The sequence below is a fragment of the Centroberyx affinis genome, unplaced genomic scaffold (assembly GCF_046629955.1).
Source record: "Centroberyx affinis isolate AG114_WGS23_722 - 3 ecotype Tasmania unplaced genomic scaffold, CSIRO-AGI_Caff_v1 ptg002840l_1, whole genome shotgun sequence".
NCBI classification, from domain to species: domain Eukaryota; kingdom Metazoa; phylum Chordata; class Actinopteri; order Beryciformes; family Berycidae; genus Centroberyx; species Centroberyx affinis.
The window spans coordinates 503,736-520,636 of NW_027280982.1; the positions used below are offsets into that span (position 1 = coordinate 503,736).

General features: G+C 42.6%; 1 protein-coding gene across 1 annotated transcript; it reads right to left on the reverse strand.

Annotated features, from left to right (window-relative positions):
* Nucleotides 1-3,935: 3,935 nt before the first annotated feature.
* Nucleotides 3,936-10,307, reverse strand: LOC139658160 (mitogen-activated protein kinase 4-like). Its single transcript, XM_071536213.1, has 6 exons — nt 10,169-10,307; nt 7,905-7,987; nt 7,490-7,568; nt 6,965-7,185; nt 5,695-5,859; nt 3,936-4,889 (listed from the first exon to the last, which is right to left on the reverse strand). The coding sequence occupies exons 1-6, from the start codon at nt 10,224-10,226 to the stop codon at nt 3,936-3,938; spliced, it is 1,560 nt and encodes a 519-aa protein (XP_071392314.1). The 5' UTR covers nt 10,227-10,307.
* Nucleotides 10,308-16,901: the final 6,594 nt, after the last annotated feature.

A 16,901-nucleotide genomic window follows, 5' to 3' on the forward strand; every position in this document is an offset into this window, starting at 1 on the left:
CTACACATTTACTTTATAACGCTGCACTATAGCAGCCACTGTAAGGTCCTTGGCTTCATGTATTACTGCAGGATTTTCAGTGCAGCAAGAATCTACACGTGCACTATGTAACAATAAACACTAGAGGACAGCAGAGGTCTGCTTGGACCATGGGTTGGATTTAGGGATGTATTTAATCTGTTTTTAACCTCAGATTTCAAAATGCAATCCAAAATAAAGTATCTGGAGCTTTTGGAGGGTAAATTATTCTCTAAACATACGCACATATGTGCATGGGGAGGAGAGAGAGAAAGAGAGAAAACTCTCTTTGTATTTTGAAATTTCATTACATAATGACAGTGACATACTTCAGTTACTTCCCTTGGTTTAACTAATGGACCTCTAACTCATATTTATTCACATTAAGTATTATTTAATTCACAGTACTTGTGACTTAATATGTTCTGACACACTCTGAAACTAAAAGAGAGCCAGTGTGGCCAAGTATACCCAGTGTCTGCTGATACAGTTTGATGCACTCATCACTGCCAGCCATTCACAGCACTCCCTCCCCACCTGTGTACCTGTACCAGTGCAGTGCTTTACACTGAAGGTCAAGTGTGCCCAAGGTTTGCCAAATTACATTTAGGATTTTTACCCCTTTCTCACTGCAGTGCTGGCACAAGCAGTCACACCAGGACACATAGGAAACAACCTTGAAGGACTAGTATCAGCAATATTTCATTTAATATTCATCTGACATCAGCAATTGCACCAAGACAAAAGAAAACACATGTCAAAGAATAGTTTTAGTAATGTTTTATTACATATTTTTCAGCAAAAACAGAAACTGCAAAAGGAGATATGCCTACTGTCAATCAAATACTGAGCATTAAAAACCTCACAGTTCTTCTCCCATGAAAAGCTGAGGCCTCCTTAAAGCATGTGAGTACAAAAGAGTAAGGAGCCCACAAAGTTTTGACTGGTTCACAAAGTGACGCATAATAAAAACAACAAAGTTTAAGATAGTTCAGAAAGCCATGCAGGAGGGAGAGAATATGTTACATTCAGCAAGCTGGAAGCATCAAGGTGTACTGAGGCACATTTTCTACATTGCTTCACACACTTAAAAGAAAGTACTTAGGCTCAGCAACCATATGTGTTATTTTTGTGTTATGTGTCACTGAAATTATTGCTGGCTGTTAGGTTACCTGCAGAGGAAACTGTCTGATGCAAAATGTGACCAGACCTGTATCAATTATGAACTAAATTCCTTTCAATTAGTTTGCCTGGAGTACAGCTTCTGTATCTATTTCTATAAACAGATAAATGGCTCTGGAACAGAAGATGGACAGAATTTGCAGTTTTCGTTTAATCAAACAATCACCGCTTTCGTCCTGCTCATGGTCAATTGATCCAGCAATCCAATTCTACCATAGAGATACATTATTGACTGAAACTGACAATGGTATTGTTTCAGGTGTGACTGAGGAAAACAGGCCTGTCTTTCTGAATGTGCTAGTGAATCTAAAATTTAATGTGCTTTATGTCTGTTGTGAATAGATAAGAATATACCTTGATACCTTTGTATGGCTCAATCCTTTAGGAAAGTCATACGATGTTGTGCAAGTGATGATCTGCTTATAACATATGTATAGGTTCAAACATTATGGAAGTCAACCATTTCAGAACAACTTAATGTGTAAATTCACAGTTGATAGCTGCAAAAGCATTTGACAAGAAAAAAATAAACTTTTCTTTTTTCCCATTTAACCTTTTCAGCTGAGGGTATTGTAGAGAGATGGATGTAGTCCTGAGGCTGTCTGTTATCAGTTATGGTAGTAAATAATCTACAAGGCTTGCTACTGTTACAAAGCTGTAGCTTGTATAGCTGGAGGATACAAATGGATAGGTACAGAAGAGTTGGTGCTAACTGATTGGAGGTTTGGTCAGGTCAGAATGAGATATTGGACTGAAAGACAATTGGCCCACTGTACATGTGATGCATGACTTCTTCTGAGGTGTTGTAGCTGGCAGTGTTTCCTCTACATCTTCATTTTGCGACTGTGGCCCTAAGTAACAGCCCTCTGCTCTGTATGTGGAGCCACAGTAAAGCTTTACAAGTTAAACAGTGAGACCAGGGATGGTGTGCGCTTATGTGACTGAATATTAAGTCCAGGTTAAAATGTAGAATATGGAGCATGGGGAACTTGTGTATTTTTGGCACCCGCCCAGCAGGAGTATTTTTCTCCATATAATCACTACTAGCTTCTATTAAATTTGGATGAGTGAGGTGAATTCTGTACTAGGCAAAGGCCAGCAGGCTTCATCCAGCAATACATTACATCTGTTATGAATGTTGATATGATAAACTTGGCGAGGTGACATCAGATGCCAGAATAAGTAACATTCTGAGGGTCTACTGTCTAACAGTCTGGATAGAAAAGTGTTTCAAAAATATATGTTTTTTATTATCCATCCCATATATTTATATGGTTAACGGGCATAATTAGAAGCATTGGGTATGCAGCATGTCAATCATTAATTCCTATACAGGTTGTAAAGGAACTACATTCTCCAAAGTGTGTAAGAGATAGATAATAAATACACTGTATTTCCCATTGTTTTGCATTTAGGCTATAGCTTTCTGTGACTAACATATAATTGAGCAAAATGGAGACAGATATTTAGCTGACTGAGGCTAGTACTGAGGCGAATAGTACCTCTGCAGACACACAATAGGAATACAGCAGAAGATGACCTTGTTTGGTGCATCAGGCAGACAGGATTTGCACTTATGTGATAGTTTAAACCGCTTACCATCAAAATAAAGCAAAGTTTGCTGAATAATCATAAATTATTACCACATAGGACTCCACATTTAAACAAGATAAAACCCACTCCAAATTAACATAAAATTGTGCTAACAGCAGTCAACAAAGAATATCAGCAACAACAGTCTTCAGAAATATACTATAGCATTAAATATGACGACAAAGTTTGGGATTTTTATACAAGTTTACAAGGCATACAGCAGTGACAGAGCTCAGTATGTCACTGTGGGAGTGTTAAAACAGTGAGAAATATAACACTAATATCCTCATGGTTTACCCAGCTGCAGATTTTGACTGATTGTTTATCAGTAAATACATTCAGACTCCACAGTGTCTCTATGACAAGAAAAACTTCCAACTGACAAACAAAATAACATTTTCCTGTGTCACTCTCATTATTTGGTGAATTTCAGTGGCGGAAGACTGTTTGACTTATGGAAAAATGACGGACTGAACCACAGCAGGGGATGTTGTCTAGGAAAACAGATGTAAAGAAAACTGAAACCAGACAGAGGCAGTGAACCCTCTCCTGCAAGTTATTGTTATGCAGCGCACAGTAGCCCAGCTCTTGTTATCTGCTCACTGTCAGACATTTGCAGATGTTTTTTGTAACAGAATAAATCACTCTCAAGTCAAAGTCCAGCACATCTTTCCCTTGACATATGATAGCACAACATGAATATCACATTTGCTAACTGGCTGGATATATGGATTATTTCTGGATATTCTTGTAACAGAAGAAATCCTTTTATATGTTGCAAAGTTAAGCATGGTTCTTTAATTTTAACCCGAATGCTTTTCTCATTCCTCATCTTTATTGCCTGAAAGCACCTCTAGGCGAAGCAGCAGAATAGCTTGTTCAAGTGAGGCCTGCTGTGCGTTTAAACCCATTTAATCATATTTTGTGAGTGCGGACATTCTTCTTCAACGCCAACTGAGGGTTTTAGTCACCTAATGTGCCATTGCAATAGATCTTGTACCACAAGGACAACAGCTGCTGAAACTAAGGCCTAATCTTTCAACTTTATGTAACTGTTGATACTCACTATGTAAAGCACTGTGAGCATTTGGAAACCCATTACTATGTTGTATCTGCGGTGGCCTTGGAACTGAGCTTCAGCATCACGAGTTGGGAGTCTGCGGCGGCGGAAGCCTGGGCACCCTTCGATTAATGTTCACCTGCTTGGTCTCTTCCTTCCTCCCTCCCTCTCTTACTCTCTTCCCCTCTCCTTTCTCCTCACTCTGCCTGCACAGCTTCAGTGCCCGGGAGATGAACACATCCAGGTCAAACAGCCTCTCCTCTTGCTTGACGGGCAGCGGCTCCAAAGGATCGTCATTAACCGCTTGGAAATGGGAGGACGCGGAAGGCGGGGGTGGAGACTCTCGGGGAGGAAGAAGAGGCGAGGTGGGAGGAGAGACCGACTGAGGCAACTGAGGAGGGAGCAGAGAGGTGGGAGACGAGGGCAGCAGTGAAGGAAGAGAGTTAGAGGAAGAGGTGACAGGAGGAAGAGGGCTCAGTCTGTCTTCGTCGTAATCGGCCGACGGTTGGTGCACGACTTCTGGGTAGCGATGGAAGAGCGGAGTCGGGAGGTCGGTAGGGGAGAGAGGAAGAGGGGGAGAGGAGGTGTAGCAGGAGGGGGAGACGGGCCCCAGAGGGGGGCTGGGGCTGGGCGAATGCAGACGAGACTGGGTGCTCTCCACCCAGCGAGAAATCTCCTGGAATAAATCCCCCGTTTCCTCCTCTCCCTCTCCCTCTGCCTCTTCTGCTTCCTCCTCCTTCGCCTCTCCCAGGTCCTCCACACTGCCTCCGATAGGCTCAGCGGGGACAGGCAGAGTGTTAGTATTGCGCTTCCAGTGAGACAGATCCAGGATCAGCTTAGGTTCTGAGTAGTGCTGCGGCTTGCCCTCCCTCCAGGCGATCTTATCCAGATACGAGGGAGAGCCCACTTTGTAGTCACAGGAGCGACCGCAGTCTAGCTCTGCATACCCCAGACCACAGGCCCGGTCCAGAGAGGGGTGGGAGTTTTCCAGGAAGCGTTCTGCCGAGCTGCTGTGGGAATATTTGCGCGGGTCGACCTGCACAAAAGGGGGGAGGTGGGCAGGGAGGGAGAGGGTGATAAAGGGGGATGGTGGTAATGAAGATTTTATTTGAATTGCATTGGGTGTAACTGCATTTTTAGCAATTCTAATTTGTTACTAAAGGTGCTACGTGTAGAATTTTTTACATTCATATAATTACCATCGCTGAGAAGATTGGCAGCCTCTACACTGCATTTTACATTGTGTGCCACCAGGTCGGATTTCGTAGGAAATCCGTGGGATTACTTTATGGCACAAAACAGGAAGGAAGGTTCTTCCTGTGCAAACAGAGCTAAAACTTTTTCTCAAAATTGCAGATGGTGGAAGGAGCGAAAAGCTTATGGAAAAATCATGTCTAACATGTTTATCTTCTTCAGTAAAGAGAGGAAACAAATACACACAGGGCGATCCAGGGTTTATGGGAAATGTGGTCTTAATTTTGGAAAACACTAGCACTAACAATGCCACTGGTGTGAGACAGAGGCTACCGATCATCTTGACCATGGTCTCATTTTTTTACAATAATTACACCAAAGTGTCACAGTTAATTTGTCAATGTTATATTAATGTTTAAAAATGCTGCACATAGCACTTTAATTTACTGTAGTTGTTGGCATACAGTACCAGCTGGAAGTAGGAAAGCTGACTGAGACCTGACCATCTTGACCATGGTCTCATTTGTTTACATAGAACCTTTAACCTCACAAGCCTCATCTTCTTAATAGTGACCTCTCATTCTATTTTGTTACAGTAAGACATTACTTGGTCATGACAGTTTAAGGTGGAAAAAACTATATCCAACCTGCGCCTCCTCTAACAGCGAGGTGGAAGTGGCACGCGGATCCCTCTGCACCTCCTCGTCCTCTGTGGTGTCTCCCAGATCGGAGGCCATGCAGCCGGGGGGCATGCAGCGACACCTCCCCCCCGACTGCTGCCAGCACACATCCGTTGACAGGCTGGAAAGGAAAGGAAGAGATTAAGTATCGCTATTAGTCTTTATTACAGAATAATAATTTAAATTGTGTTGTTTCTTGATGCTTAGCTTCTTAAATCCTCTGAAATAAAAATGAAAAGCAGATCCTGAAAAATGAAACTTTGTTGCTATATATTCAAAGGAGAGGAAGTGTTGATATAAATAAATAATCTTAGTTATAGTTTATTGTATCCAATCTCATAATGCTTTGTTGGGCCAGCAGTTTGAATAAGAGTTTCTACAATATTTCAATATTGCAATATTTCACTTTCCATGAAATAGACCAGGTGAATCCAGGGGAAAGCTACGATCCCTTCTAGATTTTATCTAAATCCACTTCAGACTTGTAGATAAATGGGAGGAGATGGGTTAAGAAGGATTTCTAAGCATTGAGATGACTGAGATAGGGATTGTGCACAAAGGGTATATCCTCGTAATAAGTTTATGTGCAGTCAACCTCCAGTGTTAGATTGGAGGTTGAATGAATGAATTTTAGAATCACAATCTAAAGTAATAGTTAAAATAATTCAGCAGGACTGCAACCACCATAGAAACATCTGTAGATACTGTAGCATCCATGTTACACTGTAGTAGAACTGCAGCCATTGCAATGTAAACAATCTGGTAAGATTACCATTCAGCCTCTCAACAGCAATAAAAGATTTTGTGCTCTCCAAACAAATTAAACATAATACTGAGAAAATTGCATTATTCCATGTTTCTATTCTAGGTTAGCTGAGTGTTTGTTTTCTGTAACCAAGGTGTCAGTTAATTTGATTAGAAATCAACAAAATGGACCAGACTTCCTGACTGCTGATTAGATGTGAAACAGCCGCCTGTTATACAGTAATAACAGACCCCAGGATGCATTCACTGGCCAATCAGAACTGAGTATTCAACAAAGCCATGTAATACAGGTTAAATAACATCCTGAACAACAGAGAACTGGTATCTTAGATGTTGCTACACTGTATCATAGCAGTGGTAGTTTGATCTGTTCTAAAATCTTGAATAAATCTGAATAAAACAAATGAAAGAATGGATTAATGAATTAACCACCCAACTAACCAATTTGTGGTTAAAAATTAAAATCTACGCACCTATCCCAGTGGATGCTGGAGGCCTGACTGTTGCTGTTGCTATGGCTCTGCTCAGTAACAATGCTATCCTCCAGTTCATCCTCGATGCGGAAGGGCTGCGACGAGGTGGGCTCGTCCTGCGGACAGGAGTACTGCTTGAGGAAGGGGTGGGACAGCGCCGCTTCAGCCGTCAGACGATCCACAGGGTTAAAGGTCAAGATACGCTCAAGGAAGTCCACAGCTGAGAGGAGAGGACAGGAGACAAGAGGAGAAAGACAAATGCTTTAATACTATTTTAAAACCTTACTACATCTAGATTAAAATGTTTCCGAAACAAAATTTAGTCGCCATTAAGTGTGTAGTTCTTAACCATTCTATCAACCATCTATCCCTCTCAGGGCTGAATTTGTCTTCTGTTTCTATTCTGTCATCCCTTCTTCTGTTCCTCATTCACTTCCTCCCTTTCTCTCATCCCTTCCCCATCCTCTTCCTCACTGCCTGGCCTTCCTCCTCCTTCCATCTCGCCACCCCTCCCCTCCACTCACCCTGAGCATCCACTTCAGGCAGCAGTTCAGAAAAGGATCTCCTGACTCTCCACCCGCAACTGACGTATGTTGGCATCACCTGGAGAAGGACGAGAGAGAGGTAAAAACATGCCCATCGTTCTATTTTTTGTCTTTTTAAAAATGCACAGCTCTTTCCTCTTATCATTAAATCCCTAATATGAAACAGATGCTGGATAGAAAGAGACACACAGAGGCAGAGAGAATTTCTAGATCTAAATCCCATCTCTAGATCTAAAAACTGTTGACTGCAAACGCATATCAGTGCCTTTCATAGCACTACAATGGCACAGTGTTCAATATTTAGATAAAAAAAGCTGGCAGACAAAGATAACTTGCAACAGCCATTGAGTGGGATTGTGCGGCAAGTATGACTGCCACAGGAATGAGGCGTCACCTGCAGCAGGTCGTGCCTGTCCTCCTCTCTCAGCACTGGCACCGTGTCGAGAATCAGCTGCATCTGCTCCAGCTCATGAACTCCTGAGGAAGGGAACAGACCAATCAGAGTCAAGCAGGGAGTGACAGAGGACCAATTACAGAAGCAGAAAGACAAAGGGTGATTAATTAGGGTAATTAATAAGGAATTACTAGGAGGTATGAGGAGGTATGACATGTCTAGTGAAAGAAATAGTAAGATAAGGAGGCCCAATAAAAGTATAATTACAGACAGGTCGAAAAGTAAAAAAATAAGTCTATAAATTTCCACTCTAATACCGCCGTATTAGGTAGAACACTTTTTGCTTTTCTCTTCCCTGTTCTCTTTCTGATCATTAGTCTAAAATCTGTTGAGTTCATTCACACCAGCAGGGGGTGTTATAACAACACATTCACCACAGGGAAGGAGGGACACGGGATGAGAGTGCATGGCATCCCCTCTGGTGAACAAAAATATAGAGTTAATCCACTTTGTTAACCCTGGAGGTTAAGTGAAAAGTAAGGGAAACATCTCTAACGCTCGATCTGGTTGAAACTTTAACAAAGCGTTGCACTGGGAACACCAGAGGACTGATGGCACCATCTCTGCTGGTGGAGGTCAATCTATCCTGTCGGGAGGAACTACATCTGCTTCAGACAGCGAGCATTTCTCTATCGTCATTGTTATTCTGGTCAGGCAAAGAAACAGCCTGCAGAGAGAGAAGAAAGTGTCTTTGGTGGAGGACACGCTACAAACAAAAAGTCTCCTTAGCTCACACTTGATGTCACCTCTCCCATTTAAAGCTGTTTTGCGCTGCCTATTTTGCATCTCTGCTACTGACAACTTTGCTTTATTTACTGGAGGAGACAAATGGCTTGCTTGATTAAAACTGATTCCTCCATTACTGATTTATATTACTTAAATCAGTAACCATTCAGAGAAGACTGTCAATGTTTCATCCTATTGAGACAGGTGTTTTTCTTTGTTTGGGTAGCTCTGTCTGTTATATGCTTATTGATACTGCAGATATTGATATACAAATATAACACAACTATATGCTACACTGCCCTACAAAGGTAAACAGCAGTAACTATGTTTTTGTGTTTTTCAAAGTCCAAATGTCAAGTTTTGATTTCATTTTAGCAAAAAGCAGACCCATAGGTGCTACTAAAGAATATTATCCACTTCTGTACCAAGAATGCTTTTGTCAGAACAGGAGATAATGAAGATCAAGATAATTAAGTCTTTTCTCAGTTTCACTCTGTCTTGGTCTTATGCAGTTACTGCCTTTAGTTTTGTAGTGCACTGTAGTATTAATTATATTACCATAAATTCACACTTCCAAAGGTTTGAGTATTGCATTTCTATTCTCACTTTTCTGTCTCACTTCACACTTCAGTTTTTTAGCATGAGTTTTTAGCATGACTCTTAGTACCATCCTCCACCCTCCTATCTACATGTGGCAGCTGAGGTGAAATGTACCAGGTAAATAGTAGGACTTCACTACCTCATGATATTGTTGGTGTCCTGTAAAGACTGTTGATGTCTAATTTTGATTTGTCAAGAATTTATCTTTATTTACTTTAACTGACAGATGTCAGGTCAGGTCTCTCTTGAAAAAGAGATTGCATCTCAATGAGACAACCTGGTAAAATAAAGGTAACATAAAGTAAAATAAACTGACAGAGGTCACTTTCCTAGTAACTAAACACCAAACCCAAATCTCTGTAAATCCTGACATCTAATGGTAAAAAGCATGCTACCAGATGATGTCACTGCCTGTTGCACTGTATAGAAGGTGACATCACCTGGCACCAAAGATCAGCCAATAGAATATGGTAATTTCAGTAGCATGTTTTTTTACTGTAAGATTTCAGGCTTTGTTTGCACAGATTTGGGTGTGGAGTTAAGTTACTCTTTAATATGTCATCAGGACCCTGGAACCAAGCCAAACTATCAACAAGGCTGCATACGCATGTAAAATGTCATAAATACCAGGGTGTGAATTGGAAAAATCAACCAGTTTTTCTCAATTCCTGAAAAGAAAACTTTTTGGAGATATTAAGAGGTTTCTGCAGGACACTAATGATATGATGATATGTCATTATGCTGTGACATCAATGGTCAAAGATGTCATATGTTTCTGCAGGACATGAAAGACATGATGACAGGATTATGTATAAAAAAAATAATCCTACAGTGGAATTTCAGTGCATTTCAGTTGTATGACTAACAGATGCGTATACCTGCAAAGAGCATGCGTCCAGTGAGCATCTCAGCCAGTATGCAGCCAGCGGCCCACATGTCTATGGCCTTGGTGTAGTTGTTGGGTGACAGGAGCAGACGAGGGGAACGATACCATTTAGTCACCAGACCCTCGGACAGATAGCCCTAGAGAGGCAGACGAGTAAGGGAAAAAAGAGGAGAAGATGAAGAAGAGAGAGAGAGAGATCGGGAGATATACTGAAGGGATGAGAGGAATGTTACCATTAGTAGCGCACATGCACCTGTGTGTGTGTGTGTGTGTGTGTGTGTGTGTACATGTGTCATGATCACTTTGTTCATATGTGTTACAATCCATCAGGCGTTTTGCTAGTAGTTATTTTTGGCAGAGAGTGAGCATGTGTAGTTGGTAATATCAACTGCAAAAAGGAAAACTGAGCTCTGAAAAAAGATATTTTGATTTATACCCACAGAGACTTCATCATTTGTAATGGCAGCTACATTAACACTGAAACTGCCTTCTGCATACACACTGAAGTAGAAAACCTTCCCCTGTTCCTCTACCTCCAATTACTGAGTTTCACCGGGCCTTTGATTTCGCTGCTCTGCTCTGCTGTATAACAACACACTGCCTCTCATTAGTGCTGCTCCGACAAGGCTCACGTCTGCCTTACTTTTATAGGTTCAACTACAATAAATAACATGTACAAGTCTGTGTATGGAGATGAGCCACAGACAGGAATATATTTGGACACGTACAAACCCGATGTATTCATGTGGGAAGCTGTTCCCTGTTGCTGTGGTTAGCGCTCTCTTTACCCTTTATCCACTTCTGCCCTGCATCTCTCCCCCTCTCCTTCCTCTCCGCTCGTCATCTGTAATCCCCCCCTCCCTCCAATCCCTCAATCCCCATGCTCGCTCCGTGCCATTTCCACCCTCTTCCTGGCCTCTTAATCTCTCCTCCGCTGTCCTCAGCTAACCCCCTCCTGTCCTCTTGCCACCTCCTCTCCTGTCCTGTTTGATCTCTCTCTCCTCCTCCCTACTCTGCCCTCTGCTGCTCTCTCCTCCCTATCTGCTCTCCCTTCACCTCTCCCCTAACGTCTCCTATTTCCACGTCTCTTTTCTCGCCATTCACTTATCTCTCACTCTCTCTATCTTTCTCTCTCTCCAGTCTTTTGATTCCTCTGCTCTCCACAGTCTCTCTCTTTCTCTTCTCTCTGCTGTCTTCACGCCTCTGCCCCTTCCATGCCCTATCCACCTTTCTTCTCCTTTTCCCTCTTTCAACCTCTCTTACCCCCTCCCCAACCCTCTCTACTCGTCTTCCCACCTCCTCTTCTCTCTCTCTCCTCTGCCCTCTCTCCACCTCACTCTTTGTCCTCTCTCTCTCTCTCTCTCTCATCTCTCTATTCCTCCGCCCTCCCTCGTTGTTCTCTGTCCTCCGCTGTGTGCCAACAGATGACGGAGCAGAAACTGCTGCTCAATGTTTAATGATGGTCAGGCAAACATACACCCACCTCCTCCTCCTCCTCTTTCTCTCTATCCCTCCCTCCCTTGCTCATCGCTCTCCTTCACTCTCTCCCTCCAAGCCTTCCTTCCTTTCAGCTTCCCAGCAAGCATTTGACAGGTGGAGACGTGCAGAAGGTGGCCTAGTTCCACGTCAACCCAAACGAGCACAACATTTTCACCATGTAATATTATAGTAGGGTGAAAAAAAAATCATATTAAAAGAGCTTTGGAAACTGTTTTGAACTAAGAAAGATAGGTATTATTTATGATTTCAGGCCGTCATATCAACATCTACTCAATGTTTAAGTGTTTGCTGGGTTCCTTCTCTCCTCTCCTCCTTCCCTTCCTCCCTCTCTCTTCTCTTCCCTTCCACCCATACTCCTCCTGCCATTCCCTTCCCCCTCTCCATCCGTCTCCCTTATTCTCAACTCTCCTCAATCTTTTCTCTTCTCTCTATGTCATCATTATCAGCTGCGTCTGTTTCCCCTCCCTTCCTCCTCTTCCCTTCACGCTTCACCCCTCCTCTCTCTGCTTGCTTCACCTCCTTTCTCACCTCTGTCTCGGCTTCCTCCCTCTCTTCTCGCCAGTTACAGTTCCCTTCCTTTCATTTTCACCTGTGTCCTCATCCTTCCCTCCCTCCTTCTCACTCCTTTCCTCCTTTCTGTTTTTCTTGCTTTCCCTCCCTCCCTCTCCCTTTTTGTCTCTCTCTCTCTCCCCTCCTCTTCTTCTTTCTCTCTGTCCTTCATTCAGGTCATGAATAATTTCTGGGCAGATCTAGGGCTGTCTCAGCAGGTGATGGGGTAGATTCTCACACACACACACAGACAAACACTAAGTTCCGACCGGCATCAACGTTAAATAACCTCGACTGACACAATCCCAAATAATGTTTTCCCTCCCTCTCTGTTTTCCGTCGCTCTCCTCTCAACCCCTCTGTCGTCTCTCTTCGCCTGGGTAAATGTTTGTCTTTGTAGTCGGAGGAGTGCACTTCCACACACAGCCTGTCAAACGGCCTCATTTCAGCGCACTGCAAAGTCACAGCGCCCTGACAAACATTCCTGTGACCATAGACTTACCATGTAAGACACAAGTGCTAGGAAAAGACAGAAAGTAAGAGCGAAGGAGAGAGGTAGAGGGATGGATTTTTGAGAGCAATTAGAGATGATTCAGCGGGGAGAGGGTGGCGTGGGATCAGGGTTAGTATTTCGTGTCTCTAGCTTTGGAAGAGGAGGCTTGTTCATGTTCAGAAATCTAGATCAGTCTGTCTAACTGTCCAACCTGGCATTATGCACATTCTGATTTAGGGAGACCATGATACATCATGCACCATTTTGAAGCAATATGAATGGGACATGTAACTAATAACTTGGACAGTCTTTTTCCATAGCCCAATATGGAAGTGTATGCTATTTGTGAACCTCCATCCCTACTGACGTTAATATTGCCCATGTGCATTACCTCAAAATGTTTGAAAACGCAATGCCTTTGCTTTACATTATTAAATAAGAGAAGTGGCGCTAGCACGTACAATCCAGGCATCTGCTTTGGTGTCAAGACTGTATCACAAATAACACAGCATCATCTCACACTTACCATCACACACACACACACACACACACACACACCCACCTACACACACACAAACACACACACACACACACACACACACACACACACACACACACAGAGATACACACACACACACACACACACGTAACTGGTAATGGAAACAAATATTATGCTAATGGACAGTGACAACCTGAGGTGCTGGCTGACAGACGTATATTAAATCAGACACACACTCAACTAACTTACTCCCAATTTCCAATTCAAAACAATTCAAACCGTATCACCACTGTTGTCACTCCAGCACAGGCCGTTTAAATTAGCTAAAATTGGAGTGTAATATGCAGACTGGCCTGTTGTTGGTTATTTATGAGTTCCAGTTATCAAGGCTGGTACCTGTGACTAAACTCTGCAAAGAGCCTGATACATTCAATGCCAGACCAAAGTAAAATACAGGAGTGGGCTTTAAATATAAATTGTAATATCAAACCTCCAATCGATTATGGGTAGATATATGCATTATGAATGTGTATATATGCATAAAATATATTGGACTTGCTGACTTCTCAATAACATAAAGAAACCATTACAGTCTCAAAGTGCTGTAATGCTCATTTATAGCTGATATGTACTCTCAGTCCTCGTGTCAATATCTTAGTCGATCACACTTTCTTTGGATAGTCCAATGTTGATACTCAACTTTCTCCTTGGGTTTAGGGTTAGGCTAAGGTCAGGGTTAGGGTTACATAGTCTGTAGTGAAGCACCAAATAGCCAAGCGGCACTTGAACATCTACTTTCAGTCACTTGATAGTTGTGTATCAGCATTGGACTATCACAAAGTTTTACTGCTCAGAACAAAAACACTTTGATCCAATATATAAGCTCCAAACAAGAGGACAGCCCCGGACTCCTGGAAGGATCCTACATTATAAATATTAAACCTACGTGGTTCAGAATATTTAAAACTCTTTTCTAATCTATTTTGCAGAGAAATTCATTGTTACAGATACACATACCGATGATGCCAAGGAGCACATAACATGTTAGTGACACAAGCTGAGTGGGAGAGGGAGAGAGAAAGAAAAGGCATCCCTTTCTTTATCATGGCCTCTGTCTTTGGCTATACATGTCCCTTCATCTGTCAGTTTGGTTGCCTTCTGTCTTTGTGTCACCCCATCTCTCTCTCTCTCTCTCTCTCTCTCTCTCTCTCTCTCTCTCTCTCTCTCTCTCTCTCTCTGACATTCATTTATCTCTTGTATGAATCAACATTGTCTCAGTGCAGTTCAGGCCATTGGACATTCTGTTCTCACACACACAGAGTGCAGTGGGTAGGTACACAGTGTAAAAGACACACACACACACACACACACACACACACATTTTGTCTCTCTTGCTGTCTGTGTTTGTTTGAGGAACAGAGACAGATAGAGGTGAATCAGACAGAAATGAAAAGAAAACAGTATTCTAGCTGACTTTTCTGACCCATTCTGGTCCAAGACACCTTGTTCCTGCTGACCCAAACTACCAAAATCTCTCTCTCTCTCTCTTTCTCTTCCTTGCACTTTTTCTCACCCTTCCTTTCTCTCCCTTTCCTTTTCTACTTTTCACCTCTCTTCTCCCTGTCTCACCTCTTCTCGCCCTTCCATGAATCAGTATTTCTCACCCCTGTTCCTCAGCTGTTCTCTACCCCCCACCCCACACACACACGTCACCCCCTCATCACCCCCTCCACCCTCCGCCCCCCTGTGTCTTCACCCTGCTGATGCCTGGTCCCGTGTTCTGGGCTGACAAAGATCGCCTTTCACAAGAGCTCCTCTCCACACACACACACACACACACACACACACACACACATCCTGCCCTGCTAGTGTTACAGTATTGCTCTGGGATCCTCGTCCATAATAAAGCAGCACAATGGAGCAGTAAATTGTCACATTAATCTCTCAGAGCCATTCATCCACACTGGACAGGTTAATCACAGGGTCTGATTAGTATACAACTTGATACCAGGGTTGGGAAGAAGGCTTTAATAGCAGGGTTTGGGCTGGAGAGGAGGCCCATTGTGAAAGACACAGGTCGGCAGCATCAGTCGTGGCGATGTGTAATGGGATGAGCCACTGATAGAAAAAGACTAGGCTAGATTGTACTGCAGTCACTATGACATTGTTACATTTACAATCTATGACCCTGGGTATGATAAGACGGTCATTATAATGTATGCAAAGGGAAGAGAGACTAAGAGGAGACAGAGAAAAACGAATATGCGTACAGTACACACACAAACAAAAGGAAACAAGGCAACAGCAAACATGTCGTCCCCCACGAATGATGCAATTAGTAACAAGATGCATCATCCCTCAAAAATAAAATTTGACCTTTAATTATAGTGCCCACACCAGGCCAATCAGTATAATTTCTTAAACGTCAGAAAACAATGGCAAAACTAGAAGGGCACTCGGAGAGCGCAGACCTCCGCCAAGGTTCATGCTATTATTGCTTGTTCGTGAGTCGGACCCAGATCCGCTCCAAAATTTAATGGGTTCTTCCTTGGTCCATGCTACACCCTTCCACGAGGTTTCATGAAAATCGGGCCAGTAGTTTTTCCGTAATCCTGCTAACAGACAAACAAACAGACAAACAAACAAACAGACAAACAAACAAACAGACAAGCAAACAAACAAACGACACCAAAAACATAACCTCCTTGGCGGAGGTAATGATTCATCCCTCCAAGTTTCGTCAGAATCAGACCTTTAATTATAGCCTAAACCCATCAGGCATTATAATGTTTTACACTTTAACACTAGAACACAATGTGAATGACAATGCATCATTCTTCCAAGTTTTGTCAAAATCCGACCAGCGGTAAACAGACAGACAGACAGACTGACAGATGCAGCCATTTCATCACATTGGAAATAAAAAATGCATGTAAACCTGTTGATTTTCAATAGGAGGATCCTTTCAAAGCAATATCTCCTCCACTGCTAGACAAGGACAAGGGTTTTTGTACTGCTGTCTGATAACAACACAGGGCCAGGGCCTGCGGAGCCTCTATCTCTCCCCTGATAACAGCTCTACCTCAGTGAAAGGGAGAGAAAGAGATAATGTTTAATACTACAGTGTTTCCCCCTATGTTCATCGATCAGCATCAGCCACGCATTGCACGAAAACTGCTCACACCGCTTGAAAAATATAGAGTGAAAATTCTTCCACTCACTGACTTCATCTACTTCGCTGACTTTATTGTTTACAGTAGAGCCATTTGTATATCATGACATATGTATCCAAATACTCCATTTTTAAAAAGACACAGGAATTGATTCAGGGAAAGGGAATGGGAAGTCTCATAGCCAAAATTACCTCCAGGCTCTATCGCTACAAACAATACAGTCAAGAGCGCAAGTATGCGGACAAATACTCATGGCCGACTTATGTACAGTGTGTTATGGATTCACAAAATTAATATGAAACATAAAAGATGAACATGAGGCAAAAGAAAAGACTGACAGAATGATCATAGGTATGTAAGCTATTTCATTGCTATGTTCTTTATGAAATGGCTTACAGGTGTTTACTGGTTTCTATGTTAGAACCGATGGAAACAACACAACAGCAAACTTAGTACACTGCCTCAATACTTAATGTGGTTCTTGATCCCACTTTGGACACCAAAATAGAGG